The sequence below is a fragment of the Carassius auratus genome, chromosome 23, assembly GCF_003368295.1.
Source record: "Carassius auratus strain Wakin chromosome 23, ASM336829v1, whole genome shotgun sequence".
In the NCBI taxonomy this organism is placed as follows: domain Eukaryota; kingdom Metazoa; phylum Chordata; class Actinopteri; order Cypriniformes; family Cyprinidae; genus Carassius; species Carassius auratus.
Window position 1 is genome coordinate 18,505,360 of NC_039265.1, and position 21,371 is coordinate 18,526,730.

General features: G+C 37.8%; 4 protein-coding genes across 7 annotated transcripts in view; 3 read left to right on the forward strand and 1 right to left on the reverse strand.

Moving 5' to 3' along the window:
• Positions 1 to 2,959, forward strand: part of LOC113041644 (probable ATP-dependent RNA helicase DDX58) — a 14,383-nt gene extending 11,424 nt beyond the window's left edge. For 2 of the 3 annotated variants that reach the window (XM_026200288.1, XM_026200289.1), the window contains 2 exons: positions 1,579 to 1,740; positions 2,531 to 2,958. In XM_026200288.1, the coding sequence (XP_026056073.1) occupies positions 1,579 to 1,740; positions 2,531 to 2,683 (315 nt within the window). In that variant the 3' untranslated portion in view covers positions 2,684 to 2,958. Of the gene's footprint in view, positions 1 to 1,578; positions 1,741 to 2,530 lie in introns of all 3 variants that reach the window. The other variant, XM_026200290.1, reaches the window with a different exon arrangement.
• Positions 2,960 to 4,561: 1,602 nt separating this feature from the next.
• On the reverse strand, positions 4,562 to 10,027 carry LOC113041646 (CXXC-type zinc finger protein 4-like). Its single transcript, XM_026200291.1, has 3 exons — positions 9,592 to 10,027; positions 7,222 to 8,239; positions 4,562 to 5,723 (listed from the first exon to the last, which is right to left on the reverse strand). The coding sequence occupies exons 2-3, from the start codon at positions 8,188 to 8,190 to the stop codon at positions 5,676 to 5,678; spliced, it is 1,017 nt and encodes a 338-aa protein (XP_026056076.1). The 5' UTR covers positions 8,191 to 8,239; positions 9,592 to 10,027; the 3' UTR covers positions 4,562 to 5,675.
• Positions 10,028 to 11,984: 1,957 nt separating this feature from the next.
• LOC113041647 (phosphatidylcholine:ceramide cholinephosphotransferase 2) lies at positions 11,985 to 17,606 on the forward strand. Of its 2 annotated transcripts, XM_026200292.1 has the most exons (6): positions 11,985 to 12,093; positions 14,255 to 14,779; positions 15,428 to 15,545; positions 15,664 to 15,817; positions 15,924 to 16,096; positions 17,040 to 17,225. In XM_026200292.1, exons 2-6 carry the CDS (start codon positions 14,271 to 14,273, stop codon positions 17,223 to 17,225), a joined length of 1,140 nt encoding a protein of 379 aa, XP_026056077.1. In that variant the 5' UTR covers positions 11,985 to 12,093; positions 14,255 to 14,270. The 2 variants fall into 2 exon arrangements, with proteins under 2 accessions (XP_026056077.1, XP_026056078.1); XM_026200293.1 differs by lacking the exon at positions 11,985 to 12,093 and having other exon boundaries at positions 14,271 to 14,779; positions 17,040 to 17,606.
• Positions 17,607 to 18,228: 622 nt separating this feature from the next.
• On the forward strand, positions 18,229 to 21,312 carry LOC113041672 (protein phosphatase Slingshot-like). Its single transcript, XM_026200328.1, has 4 exons — positions 18,229 to 19,044; positions 19,654 to 20,023; positions 20,167 to 20,435; positions 20,536 to 21,312. The coding sequence occupies exons 1-4, from the start codon at positions 18,606 to 18,608 to the stop codon at positions 20,790 to 20,792; spliced, it is 1,335 nt and encodes a 444-aa protein (XP_026056113.1). The 5' UTR covers positions 18,229 to 18,605; the 3' UTR covers positions 20,793 to 21,312.
• The last annotated feature ends 59 nt before the right edge of the window (positions 21,313 to 21,371 follow it).

The window sequence follows — 21,371 nt, forward strand, 5'->3', positions numbered from 1 at the left end:
CCAACCTAAAGGTTTTTAAACTACTTCAAACTTAAAAATACTTAAACCATGCAAACTTAAAGCTTTTGAAATGTAAACCTACTTAAAATCTCCAAAGTTCAAGCTTATTAAACTGAAAATTATATAAATGCCCTCCAACCTAAAGCTTTTTAAACTACTTCAAACTTAAAAATACTTAAACCGTGCAAACTTAAAGCTTTTCAAAAGTAAAACTATTTAAAATCTTCAAAGTTCAAGCTTAATAAACTTAAAAATATATAAATGCCCTCCAACACAAAGCTTTTTAAACTACTTCAAATGTTAAAATACTTAAACCGTGCAAACTTAAAGCTTTTCAAATGTAAAAACTACTTAAAATCTTCAAAGTTCAAGCTTAATAAACTTAAAAATATATAAATGCCCTCCAACACAAAGCTTTTTAAACTACTTCAAATGTAAAAAAAAAAACTTAAACCGTGCAAACTTAAAGCTTTTCAAATGTAAAACTACTTAAAATCTTCAAAGTTCAAGCTTAATAAACTTAAAAATATATAAATGCCCTCCAACCTAAAGCTTTTAAAACTACTTCAAACTTAAAAATACTTAAACCGTGCAAACTTAAAGCTTTTGAAATGTAAAACTACTTAAAATCTTCAAATTTCAAGCTTAATAAACTTAAAAATATATAAATCCCCTCTAACATAAAGCTTTTTTAAACTACATCAAACTTAAAAACATTTAAACTACAGCTATTCAATTACATTAAACTTAAAACTACTTCAAATGTCAAGATTTTAAAAACTTTTTAACTATAACCGTCAAACTTGAAGCTTTTTAAATTACTTCCAACTTGTAAATATTTCAAATGCACAAACTTAAAGTTTTTAAGCTACTTTAAACTTAAAAGTTTTTAAATCGTTCACGCTTTTAAACTACTTCTTACTTAAAAAAATACTTAACCTTCAAACTTAGAGCTTTTTAAATTACATTTAACCTAGAAATACTTAAAACATTCAGACTTCAAGCTTTTTAAACTATTTCAAACTTAAAACTAATTAAAATGCTTCAAACTTTAATCTTTTCAATTTAATTCAAACTTACAAATACTTAAAATCTTCACACTTTAAACTTAAAAGGTAAATACAAAACTTAAAACCAAAATTCTAATTTAAAAACACTGAACCTTCAGGTTTTTCAAACTACTTAAAATGTAAACAAATACTTAAAACCTTCAAAGTTGAATTATTTTAAACTACTTCAAAGAAAAAAAACTGAAATCTTCAAAACTTCAAAACATTTTCAAACATCAAACTTTAAAAATACTTAAAACCTTCAAATGCCAAGTTTTTAAAACTACGTCTAGGATTTCACAAGCCAGCATTAAAGTTTGTCTTTAATCTAGTTAATAATCACAGTAAAAAAAATTGGAAAGAAACTTGTTTTGCCACAGAATAGTGAAAAATAAAAGCTTCCATAGAACCATTACCATATGAATGTTGTTAAATAACTGAAATATTTTCTATAGGGAAGTGTTAATTTTGAACCATCACTCTGTTCGTTTGTCTTTCTTTCATCTTTCTCATTCTCTGTGTCCCGCAGGGCGCTCATCACATCGTTCTGGATCGATCCATGTTCCACCGCTATACAACTGTAGCCCATAACAGACCCAGAGACTTCGGTGGCTTCAAAAAGAAAGAGAAGATGCACTGTGCTGAGTGCAAACATGACTGGGGCCTCGTCACCTCTTACAGCACTATCCAGGTGATGCTGAGCAGCTTAAGATCCAGCAACAGATTCTGAGCATTTTACTATCATCTAGTATCATATTTTGAATTATTTTTATTATATATATATATATATATATATATATATATATATATATATATATATATATATATGTTATATTTATTTAAATATATTTCATTTTAATTTTGTTTCAAGTTTTAGTATTTTATGTATTTTTTGTCATTTTTATATGCCTTTATATTTTCTATACGTTTTTAGTTTAGTTGTAGTTATTTAAGTAAATCAGCTGAAATAAAATGTTTTTTTATTATTTTATTTTATTTTAGGTAATGTTAGAACTAATGTTTGAACTTGAATGTTAAACAAGTTAAATAAACAATTAAATACTAAATATATAAATATTTTATTTGTTTACCTGCATATGTATATATATATATATATATATATATATATATATATATATATATATATACACACACACACACACACACACATGGAGACAAAGAAAACAAGTAGATAGAATAAAAAGAAATAATATAGAAAGCTAGTTTTTTTTAAAGAGAAAAACAAGCAGTTAAAAAACAGAGAGTGCATGTGATAGAGGGCCAAGTGTAATGAAAAACAATAATAGAAAAAATATCTTAAAGAACCTACATTTTGGAATCTGATTAATTATATAATCCAGATTAGTTGCTACCCATCTTTGTGCAAGATATATAGTTAAAGTGTGTGTTATACACTGATCCTGATTATTAATGCAAATATGATCGTAAACGGATGGCTTCGTGTCATGATTTGACTCCAGGATCTGCCGCTGGTGAAGATCGAGAGTTTCGTGGTGCGGGATCGTCTCACACGCAGACAGCAGTACTTCAGAAAGTGGCGTGACGTGACGTTTGCCATCCGTGAGTTTGACATGACGGAGATCCCACCTGAAATGTGCCGGCCGAGAGACTGAGACGGCAAACACAACCAGCGCTGGAGTTTAGACTCACTCCTCAATCCTGTTGTGTGTATTAAACAACAGTAATCCAACACAACACACACAAATATACATTATAATGGTTAATCACAATTAGTCCCATTATTTTCTGATGTTACTTGAGGTTTACTGCAATTTACTTATTGTCTAATAAGACATCTTTATCGCTTTATTTTATGTTTTGTATTTTAAATATATGTGTCCCTGGAGCACAAAAGCAGTCACAAGTCTCTGGGGTATATTTGTAGCGATAGACAACAATACATTGTATGGGTCAAAATTATTGCCAAAAATCATTAGGATATTAAGTAAAGATCATATACCAAATGAAGATATTTTGTACAAATATCTTACTGTAAATGTATAAAAACTTAATGTTTGATTAATAATATGCATTGCTAAGAACTTCATTTGAACAACTTTAAAGATGATTTTCTCAATATTTAGATTTTTTTTCTCCCTCAGATTCCAGATTTACAAATTGTTGTATCTCAGAAAAATATTGTTTGATGCATCCAACTTCACATATTTTAATTTTAACTTGGACTGGGTGGTTTATTAATTAGACGTGACTATGTGGGTTAGCCTTAGGTTATATGTGTAATTACTGATTTTTTTGTTGTTAAAGTAATTCATAATGAAATAATTTGATATGAATGTATCTGATACCTGTTTTACTTGAAGATAATTGAAGTGAAATCAAAATAAAACTTAAATTAACAAAATTTGAATTTTATGAAGATTAATATTTTGTTTTTAAAAAGCATATTTTTGCAATGAAACAATATTTTTATGACGATTAAGCACAATTTGTTTTATTAATGTGCTTTGATTGTCATCACACTAATGCAAAACCATATATGTTATCGTATTTATTAATTATAGTAAGAGGAACAGCTTTTAAAATGTAAGCAAGCTGAAATGTAAAATGCATCACATTAAGAGATTCACAATAATTCACAAACAACAGAATTGAAAAAATAGGATGTCTTTCTTATTTTCCTCTAATTCTCTTGATAAATTATTTGCCTGCTGAGCTGGAAAATAGTTCAATTAAAAGAATTAATTGCAGTCTATAAAGCCTTAAGTTAATGATGCTTGAAATCCCAGCGTTCGCTTGCATCCGTTCATCAAAGCACGAGCCATCAGTGTCTCTCCGCCGCTGTCTTTGTGCTCTTACTAGTCCTGTGAATTTAGGACAGCTTTACAGGCAAAACCAGAGAACCTGCTCATTATATTTACAGCACAGTGCTGGATCGTGCATGGAAATATTCATGCATTTTTAGCATTATATATATATATATATATATATATATATATATATATATATATATATATATATATATATATATATATATATATGGCAAGACAATATGTCTTTGTCCCTCACACACACACACGCACACACACACACACACACACACACAGAAGACGTGTGTGATGTAAATCTCAGGCAGAGTGAAGGCATCTCTTGGCCCCTCCCTCTTTCTAGAACACAGGACTTCATGTCATTGTAATTCATGTTGCCTAGCAACATGGGAGTCGTCATAGAGGCCCAACAATAAAGAGATGACATGTACAGTGATGTGCTGAGCGCTTTAACGCCGAGATATGCCTCCGCCATCTTTTCCTGCTCATCTGTGCTCGAAGGGATCAGAATTAGAAACGCCATTTAATCGCTCTCCGGGTGACATCTTATCACGTCGCACTGCCAGCCCTCGGATACGCGTTATCTGGTTCAAATCAAACCTCTTGTAGACTCCTTTGTGAGTGTTATGCATTTCACTAAACATCTCAGTGGTGTATAAATGCATGATGAGGTGTTCTGCACAAATAAAGGAGACACACAGAAAGTCACAGTTCAAAAGGATCACATTTATTCAACAAGCCATCCTAAGAGTCTCTTACTCATCAAGACAGTGAGGCGTCACAACAGCAATAAACAAAGAGATCTTCTTAAAGTCTTCAGTTAGAAACAAAACACTTTTCTACCCATGCAACAGAAAGGTGGCTTTAAGGAACTGTTCGCTCGGAGACGAACCTTCTGTCGCCATTTACTCGCCTCACACCAGTATGACTTGCTTTCTTCGGTGGAACGACCGAATATCCTGGTTGTTCCTTCCAAATCTAATAAAAGATGTCAAATGTGACTAAATATTTTGAAAGTGACAATGTGTCGGTCTTTTCACAAAACCTAATTCAGAGAACCCATAATATAGTGCATTAATCGTATGGACTGCTTTTATAAACCTAAACCTATGACTTACTTTTGTGGAACAAGGTGGATTTTTAAAATAATATCCTGGTTGATCGGATAAACTGGGAAGCCTGATGGTTCTTGTGACTTTTCCCAACACAAAACTGACTTCAGAGAACTTATAATATAGTGCATTAATCGTATGGACTTCCTTTCTTCTGTGGAACAATGTGAATTTTGAAAGAATATCCTGGTTGTCCCTTTCAAGTCAAATGGATGTTTATGACTAAACATGTCTTTCCTCAACACAAAACGGACTTCAGAGAATCTGTAATGTATTGCATTATTCTCATGGACTCCTTTTACGATGCATTTATGCTGTTTGTTTTGTCATTTTAGAGTTCGCTTCAATGCACGCTCTTCAAATAACCTTCCTTTGTCTTCCGCAGAAGCAAGCAAGTGATTGGAACGGCATGAGGGGGAGTAAATGACGACCATATATTCGAACAGTTCCTTTAGACTCGGATGGGGTCCTGATATGACTGAACTCAAGTCCCTGGTTCTCTACGTGTGTTGGTGTTTGCTTGAGGTGAGGTCAGTCTGAGACCCAGAGACTTGCCCTCGATGTCTCTCTGACGGGGCATGTGCACCTGACCCCCCAGTGCTAAACGGGCCACAGTGAGTCCTGAGGGGAAGGGTAGATCTTGGGTATGACCTGCAGTTCTTCTAGTGTTTGAGTTTGGTTGTATGATGTGGATCGTGGCGGGTTCTTCAGAAGAACCAGCGGAAGGTGTCAGCGGCTCCTACTGACGGCGCTCTCTGAGGAAAGACACAAGAGACCGTGGGAATTCTGGAGAGAGTCTATATAAGCTTGATATGATGACCCAGTTAATCACTGAAATGATGTGTTAGATGTTTGTAGAATGGTGTGAATCATCTTAACAATGATATACAATGATTCAAAATATTGATTCACTGAAAATGAGAATTAAATTGGGAAAACCAAAACAACAGACCAAGCCGACCATCTGTATGCAAAGGCCCTCACAACCACGCTTCCGTTAACTGAGACGACTGTTTATGTAATGATTATCGTCGACTCTTTGACCAAATGCTTTTGTTTCTCTTTGGATAAAAGCATCTGGTAAATGCATAAATGTAATTATGAAACATTTAGTCACTGCCTGAATTTGATAAACGTTTGAACAACAAGAGTTGTTGGAGACACTTAGTAGCATGTAAACCAGTTGTCCAGGGGTACACATCTTGTACTAATGTCATCACTATTTTCTCTGAAATGCTGGTTTACTGTGGGTTCATTGATTGCATATTACTCTGAACCATGGGTAGGTGTCTTGGATATCTAGTATACTTGCTATTAAGGCATTTCTGTAGCTCAAAATGTAGAGGACGCCATTGGCGACAAAAGGTTTTTGGGTTCAGTTCCAAAGGAACGCCTGAACTGATGAAAATATACATCAGGAATTTAGTTTAAGTTGCTTATATTATATTATATGGAGACATCCCAAATGCAAGGAGGCTCCAAATAATCTCTTAAAGCTCGTCCACACCAAGAAGGGTAACTATAATGGTAAGTTTTAATTCTTTGAGAATAGTAAGTCTGTGGCACAACTATATCGACAGTATTGGAGGAATTACTTTCAGAATATATGTAATTTTTTTTTAGGTGGTGAATGATAAAAACAGCCACATGAAATCCATTAGACTTTAAAGAGGCAGAACACAAAACTGCGATGCACGCTTAGAATAAACTGTACATCTTTGTTGTTGGTATGAAAAGCCTTTAAAATCTTCAAATTTACCAGAATATTCAGGTGGAATCCAGTAACTTCAATGGGAAACATAATTGATTTCAAAGTCACCTTGACCCCTCTCTACACTTTTTGTAACAGAGCTAATGTGATCACTTTTTAGATTGGCGGTTCTTGGCCAGATTAAGCTCTCCTCAACTAGATCTGCTTTGTGATGTCTTTGTATTATTACAGAGAACTTACAACATGTTGCCTCATCTCTCAGCCTTCAATACCGGCTGTGTGTATGTGTGTGTGTGTGTGAGAGAGAGAGAGACAGAGAGCGATAAAGTGTGTGCTTGAGTCTAAGGGCATTTTTCCAGCCTAAGAGGGCTCAAACCATCAGCTAACACACACACACACAGACATTGATGCATGATGGTTAATTATGGCTGCCTGTGCCAAGACTGGGCTCTACTCCAAACCCCCAGCCACATCATTCCCAATTAAACAGCCCACTTCAGTAGACCTCCCGGCATATGTGTGAGTGTGTGCGAGAATCCCACCTCCATCGTGCTGCCGGGTTTCTTCTTGAGTTCTTCGCACTTTCTGAACTTGCAGATCTGATGACCCGTCTTTCTGTTTCGACAGGAGCTGCACACGCCGCAGTTAATGAGCCTCCTGCAGGGGGCGCACACGCCGCAGCGCTTACGCTTGCGCTTAGCCGCTCCGCTACCGTTGCTGCTAGCGCTGCTGCAGCTGCCGTTGGTGTTTCCGTTAAGGCCGGCGGGCGAACCAGAGCAGGATGAGCCGCTGTGCTGGCAGTCCGCCGCCGCGTTGGCGATTTGAAATGCGCTGTCTGACATCGTGACCCCTGACGACCCTGCACCGGAGTGAAGCGTTGTCATGACAATGACCCCTGGTGGCAGCGACAGACCCCCTAATGGGGGCATCCCTCCGAACGTACCACCTCGGTCCGCCTCTCCGGGCGGCACAGACGGCGGACACTTCAGTCGGTTCATGCAATCGGCCCCCGTTACGGGAAGACCGCGGCATTGCTCCGCCGCTAGTGGTGACAGGAAGTTGTCAGCGCCCATCGAGAGGGCGGAGTCTTGTGGAATGTGTTTGCCAGACATATGCATGTTCACAGGCTCCGCCCTCGACATGCCAGTCCGATGTGTGTGAGGTCCGTTAACGTTAACCGCAGAAGGCTTTCGTCCCCATAGCATGGCGTTGTCGCAGGGCCAGGGCGGCATCGCCGATAGGCGTGCCGAGGGGAAAAGGGGCGTGGCAATTCGCGTAATTTTGGCGGTCTGGGGAAATGGGGCCGCGGTGGCCGTGCTGTTCTTATAGAAGGTGGCAAAAGAGCGGTAGCGCTCCATCTGTGTGCTGTAGTCCAACACGGGGTTCACGCACGAGTCGATCTGTAGAGGAAAGTCCCGCCCAGGGGTGGGGTTGTAGTTGTGGGTGTGGCCGTGGGCGTGGCCATGAGCGTGTGGGGTTTCCATGCACACACTACTGCTCATGTTCGCCATCAGAGCAAAACAAACACACACTAACACCCAACCATCCACGGCACTGGTCCTGTGGAGGAAAGAGAGGAGGTGGAGGTGAACCGAGATGTTCATCAACGAGGTGGAATAGCAGTTCAGAAATCTTCCATTTATTTACACACAATATTTAGTCAAATCCTAAAGGATGCACATAAAACTTGAATAATGGTATTGAACCAAAATGTATCAAATAAGAGTCAGTTAAGAATCAAAATATGATCCTAAGATTAACGAAAAACAAAGAAATCAAATATTATTTGACTCTTTGTAATTGATTCTCATTGTGTTCCGAAATAAACTATAGCCGAAATTCTCATTTCACATTTTTCCATTTCTTTTTAAAAACATGGGTTGGATAAATAGCAAAGGTTTTTATGCAATTATGTACAGTTTTAATGCTAATTGTTTCTTCCCAGTTTTTCAATTATAATGCATCCACAATGAAGTGTTATAATGCCTCTATAATGCAGAGCAATATTCAAAAATGAATTTCAGAACCAAATGTGAACAATATTAATATCATAACAAAATGAGAATACACTAAAAAAAACAAGATCCTAAAATAAAAATATGAAAAATAAAAGCCTTGGAAATGCGTGAGATTGAGTTACATTAGGATTAAAACAACTAAAAAACATTGTTCAGATACATTGCAAAACATGGTATGCTTTTAAGTATATTTTTTAACCCCCATTGTTTCCTCCCATTTCCTAAATTATAATGCATATTTAATTTATTGCTCAATTAATTTACAGAAAACAGAGAATGCTTTGTTACATAATAAAGGGTGTACACAAAATTGCATAATGCAGAACTAAATTTAAAACAATTATTGTCCAATAGAGTCCACAAAGAAAACAAGATGGTAAACTAAAATAATAATAATAAAAACCCCTGGAAATGCGCAATTTAAATACAATTTTAAAATATAGCTCAGATAAACAGCAATGTTGTTTATGCATTTATGTACATTTGCATATGCATGACATAATTAAGGGGCATTATATTTAACAACATCAGGCCTGCCCTTCAGTGTGGTGTTGAGGAACAACAGGAATAGCGAATATAAGCCGTGGAGAAGTAAGTTACCGTCAGAATGTGTGTTTATGTGAAAGAGAAAGAGAGAGAGAGAACACCCCCCGCTACCGTCGCCTCGAGCATCAATTACGGTAATTACTCTCCGCCTGCTGCGGCAGCGACGCGCGGATCAGAGGTCATTAAGGGCGTCAGACCGCTGGACACCACGGGGCAATTAACAGCGACCGATTAATTCTCCTGGCCATCGCACGTCAGCAGAGAGAGAGAGACTGAGAGAGAGAGAGAGAGAGAGAGAGAGAGAGAGAGAGGGGGGGGGGCGGAGGGCGGAAAATGGACGAGCTTTACCTTTAGACTCGCGACGCTTCACGATCCTTTAACGGAGAGCATCACCGCGCGCTGATGCCGCGTCAATAATCCCCGTTACAAGACAAAAACACGCGCCTCAAAACAACGAGACGCGTCCGTTTTAACGATCACCGTGAGCAGCTGCGGCGCTAAATACCGAGACTAACGGGAATAATAAATAATATTGACGCCGCCAACGACGCACCGTCCTCAGGGGCGGGTATGGGTGACGGAGGGTAGACGGCTCCTCCCGGTGTGTGTGTGTGTGTGTGTGTGTGTGTGTCGCGCTGCGTGTGGCTGACGGGGGTGTGAGGTGAGGAAGCGCCGTTGCGGACACCTCCTGATCATTGGCGGGAAATGGTTGTGGAAGCGCGGGAGGCGCGAGGGGGCTGACATACGGGTCTCGCCGCGCAGCGCTGAGGGTAATGTGTGTCAACTCCTCGCGCGCCCTTTCTTTCCCCGCCGATTAATCACGTCTTGTGAGGGGCTTCTTTTTCTTTTTTTAGGAATTTTGCGGTTCATTACGGTTCATTTGCGGCTCGTTACCGTAATTACCCGCGGCACCGGGAGGCTAATTAACACAGAACGGGTCCGAAGCGAGAAGGCGTTTCCCCCGGTGGATCAGATCCCGGCCGTGTGTGTCTCTCTGTGTGTGTGTGTGTGTGTGTGTGTGTGTGTGTGTGTGAGTGTAAAACCTTGACGCATCTGGCAGAGATTCTTTATCAAGGGATTTGAGAGGAAATCATCCCTTGACGCCATATACATGCACCGCAGTAAATAAAAATAACACAGACACACACACACACACACACACACACACACACACACACATATATATATATATATATATATATATATATATATATATATATATATATATATATATATATTTAAATTGCATAAGATTATATTACTATATGTATTATGTAGTATATCATATATAGTTATAAAGAATATAATTAGCATTTATGCCATATATATATATATATATATATATATATATATATATATACGCAAACACATACATACACAAACAGCACACAATATTATATAACAAAGATAGATGTTCGTCTGTCTCCAGGAACAATGCGGCCTCAGCTGCGCTCTCTAGTGGCTCAGTTACGCAATGACTGACTGATTTAAACGTTGTAAGTGCAGTTCTGCTTTTGTCCACTAGATGTCACGCTAACATCACGCTCCACAGATGAAGGTCAGAGAGCAGAGACTCCACGGATTCAACATCATAGTGTTTATACATCACACACACAGTGGTTAGATGTATATATAGAATATATATATATATTAGTGCTGTCAAACAATTAATCGCATCAAAATAAAAGTTTTTGTGTACAGAATATTATATGTGTGTACTGTGTATATATTTTTTTAATTATTAATATGTTTATATGTTACAAATATTTACATATATTTATATTCATATAATTTATATTATAAATACATTTAATATATTTACATAACATATTTTTATTAAATATATATTTTCTTAAATATATACATGTATGATAATAAATATACACTTGGCTGAATGTCACTTCACTTCACTTCACAGTATACACACACACACAGACACACACATAAATTATATTCTGTAAACAAAAACTTTTGTTTTGGATGTGATTAATCACAATTAATTGTTTTGCAGCTCTAGTTGTAATCAATGCTATTTTAAAATGTTTTCAAAATCATCTTGTAATTACTGAAAGAACATTCCTTGTTTGTGGAGGAGCCAAATTATTAATTTCTCTACTTATGAAAATACTTCTAAATTCCTAAAAGATATGATTAAGCATACAGTTATTAATGAAATGTTTTAGAGCTAAGAATATGTAATAAAATCTGTGTTCATAATAAAAATGCTAGTGGCATTTCTTCCAAAATAAAATATTTTATAGCTTGGAATAAATAGTCGAATCCATATTCATTATGGCCTTTTACGATTTTAATAATGACTTAATAATAATTAAATAATTATTTTTATTATTATTAAATTCTAAAATTAATAAAAACTTTTTGTCGGTTTACTATAAATTGTAAGATTCAGGATTTATTTTAATAATTTTTTTATTTATTTGTACTAATATTATTATTATGATTATTATAGGGAGCCCCGCACATGACATGCAAGAAAAAAAAATTGTGTGCACGATTTACTAATTCGTTCCCTCACTGTACTAAAACATGCACACGATTACTATTGTGTTCCCTCGATTTGCTAAATCGTGCGTACGAAGTAAATCGTTAACAAATCGAGGGGACGTATTAGTAAATCGTGCGCATGTTTTAGCCCACTATTTTTTCCTGCATGTCATCTGCGGGGCTCCGTAGTATTTTATGAGTTCAGGGAAACTCAACGCATTCCCAGAGTGGGCGTGTCTCCGCGTCCAGGTGGGCGTGACGGCAGGTGTGGGCGGGGATTAAAGCCCCTTTATCCCGGACACCTCGGTGGAGTCTTCCGGCAGGATGCACTACTCTGTTAAACAGGTAACTTAAATCTACTGTTTTACATCTCATTTTTTCTGTATTCATGCATGTAGTTTGACATATAAACGCTGTTTTGTGCACATGGTACGAACAGAGGAACGTTTAGCAGGTTTGTAAAGCGTTTCTTTCACTTTTGCGTATGAACTGAGTTTATTGTAACGTTAGATATAAGGTTCTGATGTGGTTCAGGTTCGCTGCTATAATGAAAGCTACTGAGACTGTCACAAACTCGATCTAGACATCATTTTGGGCAGTTGTTGACGTGTCGCTGTGTTTAGAGGCGCGTGCTCGGTGTTTGTGTTTATCTCGGGTTCGGATCCGGATGCTTCTGGGTGTTTTTGGATCACAGACAGGTGTGAGGTCAATGACCTCCTCGGCATCTCCACAATGTGTCAGATCAGATCAGATCAGATCGCTCCTCTGTCAAACACAGTGACTCAAACATCCGGGGACTGACAGAAAGTAACCAAACATTATAAATGTAAAATATTAGAGATAGCGTTGAATAAGAGCTTTATACATCATCTGAAAGTTGAATAAATCATCTCTCCATTAATGTATGGTTTGTTTTTTGTTTGAGATGCAACTATTTGATAATCTTAGGGTGCAAAAAAATCTAAATATTGAGAAAATCATCTTTAAAGTTGTTCAGATGAAGTTTTTAGCAATGCATATTACTAATCAAACAAGTTTTGATATATTTACAGTACAAAATATCTTCATGGAACATGATCTTTACTCAATATCCTAATGATTTTCGGCATGAAAAATGTATAATCTTGACTCATACAGTGTATTGTTGTCTATTGCTACAAATATGACAATATATTTACATTATTCCCGTCTCTAAAACCACCATTCATTAGTCAAATACTGGATGTGTCAGTTAGCCTCAAATATGTAAATATATAGGAATCTACTTCACTTTCTCAGTCCAGTGTCTCGCATGAGAACGGCACAAACCGGTCAGACGGCTGTAGGGTCTGAGATGTGTTTGAGCGAGGTGAACATGTCTGTGTGTGTCGCAGGTTTCAGGGTGTGTCAAACACCCATTCACACTGAAACACCCAAGCGTCTGTGCTATGACGTTCATAAACACACCCACCTACAGGTGCATGTACATGCTTGTGTTTATGCCTTTATTCCCACACGCTAAAACAGCAAGATTCACGTCTAGAGCTGGAAGCAGAGTTTGCATGCATGCAACAATCTGCGGTTTCAAAATATACAGATTTCACTGTTTTATGACACAGGGATGCAATCAAAACAAGGCATGAAAACATATCGGAAAATGTTTGATTCATGCACTCACAATCTTGCTTTTGTTGTTTTATTTGCTGTTGCATTTTATAAACTATCCTCAAGAAGGTTCATTTATAGCAGCAAGAAAATAAATGTTTGTTGTCCTGTATAATGACTTATTTTTCTCAATCAGAGGCAAAGGGTTTATCATCTTTAGGGGTTTAACTATATGCCTTGTTTGTTTGTTAATTATTAAACCATTGAAATAAAAATGTGCCAATATTTTGACAACTTAAATTCTTATTGCATATTGTTTTACAGTTAATATTAATATATAATATTTAATGTGAATTGTTTTTTATAAGTGAAATGAAACTCTAAAGAAGAAACTAAAACTGCCAGCAGGTGGCGGCAAATGTCTTTGTCATTCATTCATTCATTTGATTCGTTTAAATAGCTGATTCATTCAGAAATTCAATTAAAGGCTCTCTTAATAAGAGATCAATCATTGATTCACACGATTCGTTCAAAACCATGATTCATTCAGAAATTAAATTTCGCTATGTAGTTAAAATCAAATTTTGATTTTCAAGAGCCAATATCTTGATTAGCATTAATTAGTTTCTGTATTAGTCTTTATTAGTTAACATCATTAAAATATTTTAATCGCCATTTTTTTCATAACTAATTGAATGCATTAATTATGTTTCACACTTAATGTTACATTTAAGTATTAAACTCGAGTGGCAGAGCATTGCGTAGTCAAGGTTGGGGGTTCGATTCCCCGGGAACACATGATAGATTGATAGCCTGAATGCACTGTAAATCGCTTTGGATAAAAGCATCTGCTAAATGCATAAATTTAATTTTTTTGTATTTTATTTAAATAATCTCAATTGTAAGTGTTTTTTTGTGTTAGTTGTAGTGTAAGAGCAATGGCAGCATCTTATCTTCTGGACGAACGAGAAGACGATGGAACCAACGGTGGCTACCATGTGATGGTGACGGTAGAGGAAAGGCCACGCCCACATGCCACGCCCACCGGACAGCCACGCCCCTCTATGGCCACGCCCAGTGGCGATCAGGTAGACAATAAATCAGACACCAGCAAGTCGAGGCGTTTTGTGCGTGGTTTCCGTAAAGCCTTGCGGAAGAACCAGGACTACTCTCGCATCATCGGCTCGAAGTCCAGCGTTCCCCAGCTGCCGTCGGAATGGTGGAAGACGGGAATCGCCTTCATCTGGGCCGGATTTAACCTCGTCCTTACTACCGTCATGATCACCATCGTCCACGAGAGAGTCCCGGATAAATCCGTCAGCCCGCCGTTACCGGACAAGTTCTTCGATTACGTGCCGCGTATGGAGTGGGCGTTCTCCATCACGGAGGTGAACGGGATGATCCTCGTGGCTCTGTGGTTCATCCAGTGGCTCTGCCTCAAGCACAGGTAAGCTTTTTTCGGACATTTGTCGCATTTAAAAAATAAAAACAAACATTCGAATGCAAAAATGTTGCATGTTTAGAAAGCCATATAACATTTCGGCAAGTTTAAATTTGGAAAAGCTATCTCAAGACTTTAAGGCAGATTGCACTGAATCTCATGTTTCTAAATGAAGATAGTTTTAATTGTGATTGGTTCTCATGCATGATGCTGTTTTGTTATTTAAGCAACTTAATTAATTATATATGGTTTATAAACATTATTTTAAACATTAAGCACTTTTTTTTTAAAGATAGTCCTGTTATTTTATTTCATTTGAATAAATGTGCATTAGTAATATTAAACTGTGATCTAATTAAATAAATGCATTGCATGTTTCTGAGTGAAGTGCGTCACTGTGTTCAGTTACACGCGAGCAGCTCATGATCCAGTGCTTTTAGTATCTCAGTTCACACTAAATACTGCTTTATATGAACTCCTTCTGCATTCGAGTTCGAGTCGTTTTATAACACACATTTAGAAACATTAAATTTTTCTCAACTTGTAATGAGGAGCACTTATAAATCAGAGGGTTGTCAGCAAAAGAGGGCTCTCTGCGGTTGTTTAAAGTGTTATAGGATCAGTATACTCACTCCATCCCTGTTGTGTTGACAGGGCCATCGTAGGCCGAAGGTTTTTCTTCCTGCAGGGAATGTTGTATTTGTACCGTATGGTGACCATGTACATCACAACTCTTCCTGTTCCCAGCATGCACATGGACTGTGCCCCGAAGGTGAGCGCTGCTCGATAAACCTCAAACACGTATAAATGAGCGAACGATTATCTGCTTGGTGTTTAAGAAAGGATGTGTATATAAAACTCTCTTGTGATTGGTCTGCTTCTGTCTGTAGCTCTACGGTGATTCTCAGGGCAAGATCAAGCGTGTTTTGCAGCTGGTGTCTGGAGGAGGTTTGTCCATCACTGGCTCTCATCTCATGTGCGGTGACTTCCTGTACAGCGGCCACACGGTCATGCTCACCCTCACCTTCCTCTTCATCCAGGAATGTGAGTACGAGGAAACCTCATCATCATCAACACCATTTGCATCGGGTCTCAGGTCACTTCACATTCACACTGTTTGTTTTAATCTGGGATCTGTTTTGTGTGGTAGACTCGCCCCGCTCGTGGCCGTGGTGTTGCTATCACCTGATCTGCTGGTTGCTAAGCTTTGTGGGCGTGGTCTGTATCCTGATGGCACATGAGCATTACAGCGTGGATGTAGTTGTGGCGTATTTCATCACCTCGAACCTCTTCTACTGGTACCACACCATGGCCAACAACCAGGTAAAAGCCTATGAAACTGCTTTGTTCAACTTCCATTTCATATTATTCTGGCATGGAAACTCATGTGGGAAATGCAAACTGCATGATGAGACTAATATGTTTAAAATCTGGGAAAAACCATTATGGCGCGGATCAAAATGAGCCTAATTGGATTCAGTACAGTTTAAAAAGACACTATGAAAAACTAAATTGGGTAAAATCTATAGAAGCTGTTTATATCTGTGCAATCCTGAGAAGAAAAGTCAGAATTGATCGATTTGAACGTGCAATGGAGGAAAAAGTTAGAATTATATATTTTTTTTTCTGTGGCGGAAATGTGCTTTGAGTAAAAACTGTAAATATTTAACAATAATGGTAACAAATTGGCAACACCAAGATCACGGGTTTGATTCCCAAAACTGCACACCATCATCAACACTAGTGTAAATTTCTGCAAATAAATGCATCTGCGAAATGCATGAATGCAAACACATTTAATTGATTCGCAGGCACCAGATTCACACAGTGTTGGTCTATTCATTTATTTATTTTCAGGTTTATCTGACAGGGCAATGCATATTAATAATACATAAATGTACAATATGCCAGAATTAGCCAGAAGGCTGTTTTGCATATGCAGTCCATGGACGAATGGTAAAATTTTCCCCCCCTTAAAATATAAAACAATTAATCAATGCATAATTAAATTTACACCATCCCTAAAAAAAATAATTTACATCCACTTAAAAATTATACTATATCTAGAACCAACAGATCAATACCAATGAAATCCAACTGTCGGACAAAATAACCAACAATGAAAGCCTTGCTTGAATCTATGATATCAGTATACGGCATACAGACAGTTCACTCAGTGCTGTACCAAACAACCTCATGTATATAGCTTAATGTGTTAATGTTGCAACATTAAGGATTGTAAATGGCTGCTCTCCTGATCTCGCAGGATTTGAGAGGATCTCCTCACAACTATCTGAACCGGACGTGGTGGAGCCTGGCGTTTAATTTCCTGGAGAAGAATGTTAAGACGCCGGTTCCCTGCACGTTTGCATGGCCGCTGTCGCTTCCTTCAGTGTGCTTCAAGAACCCATGCGAGAGCTACTCGATAGTGCAGAGCGCACGAGACGAATGACACCGCGAGCACCACGCCAGCAGATCCAGATCCTGTTTACTTGAAGCACAGCTTTTCACATGCACTTGATGGAGGATAACGTCATCAAGAGTTCATCCATAAAGACATGTGCTGCTCAGGGGATGTTTCTTATAGTATTGTTTTCACACTGTGTGTAGACATGATTAAAATGTTTATTCTAATCAGGTTTCTCAGTGAATGTGTATTGTTTATAATTGTATCGTTTTTATTTTTATTTATTTGTTCATTTTGTTTTACAGATGACACAAATATTTTCTTCAATTTTAGAAAAGAATCATATTTTACGAAAGTGTTTTTATGTTTACATTAATGCTTGAGCAAGATGTGACATCAAAACTGATATAAAATCTACAAAAATTACTGAATATGTTGTTGTTGTTTTTTTGTAATTAATTTAACTCGCAGTGGTATGGCTGGGTTTCCAAAGTAATGATACAAAAAATGTGAATTTTAAAATAAGTCATGAACGCTGGAAGAGTTTCATAAATCATTGTTTTCCCAGTGTAAACAACTAAGCTTTTTCGTTTAAACACAATTAACTTTTTATTTAGGACTCCATCAAAGGATGGCTATTTCCAAGTTTTAAACAGAATTTCGAAACAGAATAAACTTTTTTTAGGTTACTAAATACTTGACACAAACGCATGGTTCATTCAGATGTTTATTCGCATTTCTTGAAGTGATTCACCGAGTGATCGGTTCAACCAATCGATTCACGAGCAAAAAATCGCGTAATTTCGAAACGTTGCGACAACTTCTCGTTCATAGAGTGAGTCACATCAGATGTTGATTCAGTAACCACCAAATAATCAATTCAAGGATTTGTTAAACTGATTCAAACCAGGACGTGAGTGAAAATGAATCCCGAGGAGAAACTGCTCAAATGAGTCGTTTGTTCTCCACAGAAGAACCACGTGCTTTTTCTTTTTATTATCACAGACTGATAAATGAGATTAAAAAATCGGGTAAATATGATCGTTTTTAATGTTGTGGCGAGAGTGAGTTGAAAACCAGTATATTGATCACCAATAAATCGATTGAAACCGAATCTGTACGTGTTATGTGACTAAAGTAATGTGTGTTTTTGTTGAGAGAATTCTAATTCCGCTGTCGTAAGCGTGCATCCCGTTGCTATGGCAACTGTGGAATTTCCGTGTGTTTATGACGTCACAAAGAAGAGTTTACCATTTGAGGAGCGTAGAACTTCTGCAGTTGAGTGTTAAAGAGCTTGGACGAGTTTGAGGGAAGTTGTTTCTTATGAACACTGTATACACACATCAACTGAGTCTCTAGATACAGATTATAGACACAAACAGAAAGTGAGTTTGATAACTGTGCATTAAGATCAGATCTGTCAGTATGATAACTCCAGACACAGTGTCTATAGTGGCGAGAGAGGTGCGTCTGGAGGTTTATCTCAACGGTGTCTTCTACACCGGAGACAGTTGCTTTGCATTAGATGGTAAAGATGTGCAGCTGGAGCTGGAGATCACCGATGCCATCTACGACCTTCTCGGCTTCAGCGGTAATCAAGAGATAGATGTGAAGCTGCAGGTCATGACGGATGACCACATCTCCGTCAGTTCCTGCAGTCCAGGAGAGATGCACGTACAGCTGGAGACTGACGAGAATGAGCACATGTCGGTGTGTGAGGTCAAAGATCTGCAGCTGGAGATGAACAGGAACAGCATCTCGGAGCTGAAGAGCCCTGAGCCGGTGTCTGAAGATGAGAGCGATCCAGTCCCAGCAGGAGCTTCAGGAGAACAAGCCCTGGATGATGAGGAGAACCGCTCAACAGGTGTCTTCTTCATCTTTATTCATGTTTCTCACACTGTTTGATGATGTTGGAAGACAAAGACGTAATACTGTTTTACTATTTCAATGAGTTACTCTTCCACGTCCCCTGAAACCCTTATTTCCAAGAGTAACACCTCCTTGAGATTTCAAGCTGCATCCTCCAAATTTGGCAGAAACCTTCAGGCTGATCTGAATTATGATGCTATATCTTTTCAAACTGATTTGACTTACAGAATTCCTTTAGTCGACTTCTAAATGAGACCAAACACTGATAGATTCCATTTAAGGGGTGAAAACTTTCACCAGTTTAGAGTTTATCTATCTATCTATCAATATATCTATCTATCTATCTATCTATCTTTTAAATCTATCTATGTTTTAAACATGGCAGAAACAAGTAGCAAAGGACTCAAAGTGGTTTTCAAAGGTGTAATTGGGTTGTATGTGGTTTCGTTGTAGTCAGATGAGGTTTAATGGAAGTATCTTTCTGAATTCTCGGAGTAAAACACTCAAACTTTAAGCTTTTAAAAGTTATTTGAAACTTTCAGATAAGGTTCAAGCTTGTCATCACACTTTACTTATCTAGTTTGTCTGCTTCTTTTTTCCCCAGAAAGCACTGGCGGGTGGATGTTTGAGGAAATGAGTGCATTCTTCCAGACGAACACGATGAATGCTGTTGGGGAACCTGAAGAGGATCTTATTGATCCGAAGGAATCCCAGTGTGTCCCAGATCCAAGTGTTCCCGAGCCAGAACTTGAAATGGATCTGGTCAGTAAAGAGCAATTGTGTATGACTGAACCTAAAGTGGATCTGGTTGAGCCAGCCGTTCCTGAGCCAGAAGCTCAAGTCACATCAGATCTTTCAAGGTTGGAAAACCACATCCCTCTAAGCGTGTTCCAGCTGGAGGATCGTTTGAGGGAATGTACGCTGTCCAAGACTCCAGTCTCTGAGGTCTGGCCCAGGGTCTTCATTGGAAATGAGTAAGTCTACTAATATAAAATGTGCGTTGAATTAATCATGTATTGCAGGATTATCAAACACAATGATATTCCTCTTCACAAGTGCTTTTCATTTCATTGCAAATCCTCTTTAGTGTGAGACTAACCCAAACTGTTGTGTGCAGAGAGACAGCAAGGGACCGAGATAAACTGAAGGAGATGGGCATCACACACATCCTAAACGCTGCAGCCCCGAAGAAGAACCTGAAGTTCCTGTTGGGAATGGCAAGAGAGAAAGACCTTCTAGGAACGGTCAATACCGGGTCCAGATATTACAGAGGCTTGCAGATCACGTACTGTGGCTTGCCTTCGTCGTACAGACACTGTTCTGACATCAGCGAGTACTTCATACCAGCTGCCAAATTCATTGACAAGGCCTTGAGGAACCCAATGAGTAAGAGCTGACACACACACTTCCCATTTCTTTTCTTTAATCAAGTGTCCTACAGTCAACAATGAGGTTTTGGACCGTCTGTCTGTTTGTCTTTGCTCAGGTAAGGTGCTGATTCACTGCACGCAGGGTCTCAGCCACTCTGTGACTCTGTTTCTGGCGTATCTGATGATCTGTCATGACATGATGGTGGAGGAGGCCATCGATCACGTCATGAAGGTGAGACGCATCAGGCCCTGGTTTGGTCATCTGAGGAAGCTGCTGTTCCTCAACGCTGAGCTTGTGCTGCAGAGAAAACTGAAGCTGCAGGGAAAAGAACCAGAGAGAAAGAGGCAAAAATGGCAGATAAAAACAAAATAGAGCTCAGATAAAATAGTGTACAAATAAAGAATGGTGCACAGGTTAAAAAAATACAAATACATGTATGCACAGATAAAAAAAAATGTTGCACAGAAAAAAAAAGAAAAGTAAAGAGAAAAATACAGCACAGGTGAAATACAACACTGAGAATAAATAATGCACAGATAAAAAAAAAACAGAGCAAAAATAAAATAGTTCTCCTATAAAAAAGTGCAATGATTAAAAACCACAGCACAGATCAAAAATGTTGTTTAAAAACAAGTGCACAGATAATTTGGCAAAATAAGTATAATTATTCAATAATTACAAATACTTGAAATGTATTAAATATATGATATTTTGTAAAGCATTGTTGTAAGTGTGTGTGATTTCTGACTTCCATCATTACTAAGAGCTAACACCAAGCTTGTGTTAAAAATAGTAAGTGTTTTACTGAGGCTGGGCTGCTATTATATTAGATGTTTCCTAAATGAGTTTTTCCTCAGTATATATAATCAAAATACAACATTACCACAAACAATTACCTAGGTATTTTCCACTGTAAATATGCTGTATGCGTGACTCTTACTTTATTACTTA

Excerpts from the sequence above, each read along its gene's own strand:
- LOC113041646 (XM_026200291.1), bottom strand. The coding sequence starts at position 8,190 with ATGGCGAACATGAGCAGTAGTGTGTGCATGGAAACCCCACACGCTCAT. Across the intron at positions 5,724-7,221 it reads AACCCGGCAGCACGATGGAG|AGAGCGCCGTCAGTAGGAGC; the intron begins GTGGGATTCTCG and ends GTCTTTCCTCAG.
- LOC113041647 (XM_026200292.1), top strand. The coding sequence starts at position 14,271 with ATGGCAGCATCTTATCTTCTGGACGAACGAGAAGACGATGGAACCAAC. Across the intron at positions 15,818-15,923 it reads CTTCCTCTTCATCCAGGAAT|ACTCGCCCCGCTCGTGGCCG; the intron begins GTGAGTACGAGG and ends TTTGTGTGGTAG. Across the intron at positions 16,097-17,039 it reads ACACCATGGCCAACAACCAG|GATTTGAGAGGATCTCCTCA; the intron begins GTAAAAGCCTAT and ends CTGATCTCGCAG.
- LOC113041672 (XM_026200328.1), top strand. The coding sequence starts at position 18,606 with ATGATAACTCCAGACACAGTGTCTATAGTGGCGAGAGAGGTGCGTCTG. Across the intron at positions 19,045-19,653 it reads TGAGGAGAACCGCTCAACAG|AAAGCACTGGCGGGTGGATG; the intron begins GTGTCTTCTTCA and ends TTTTTTCCCCAG. Across the intron at positions 20,024-20,166 it reads AGGGTCTTCATTGGAAATGA|AGAGACAGCAAGGGACCGAG; the intron begins GTAAGTCTACTA and ends TGTTGTGTGCAG.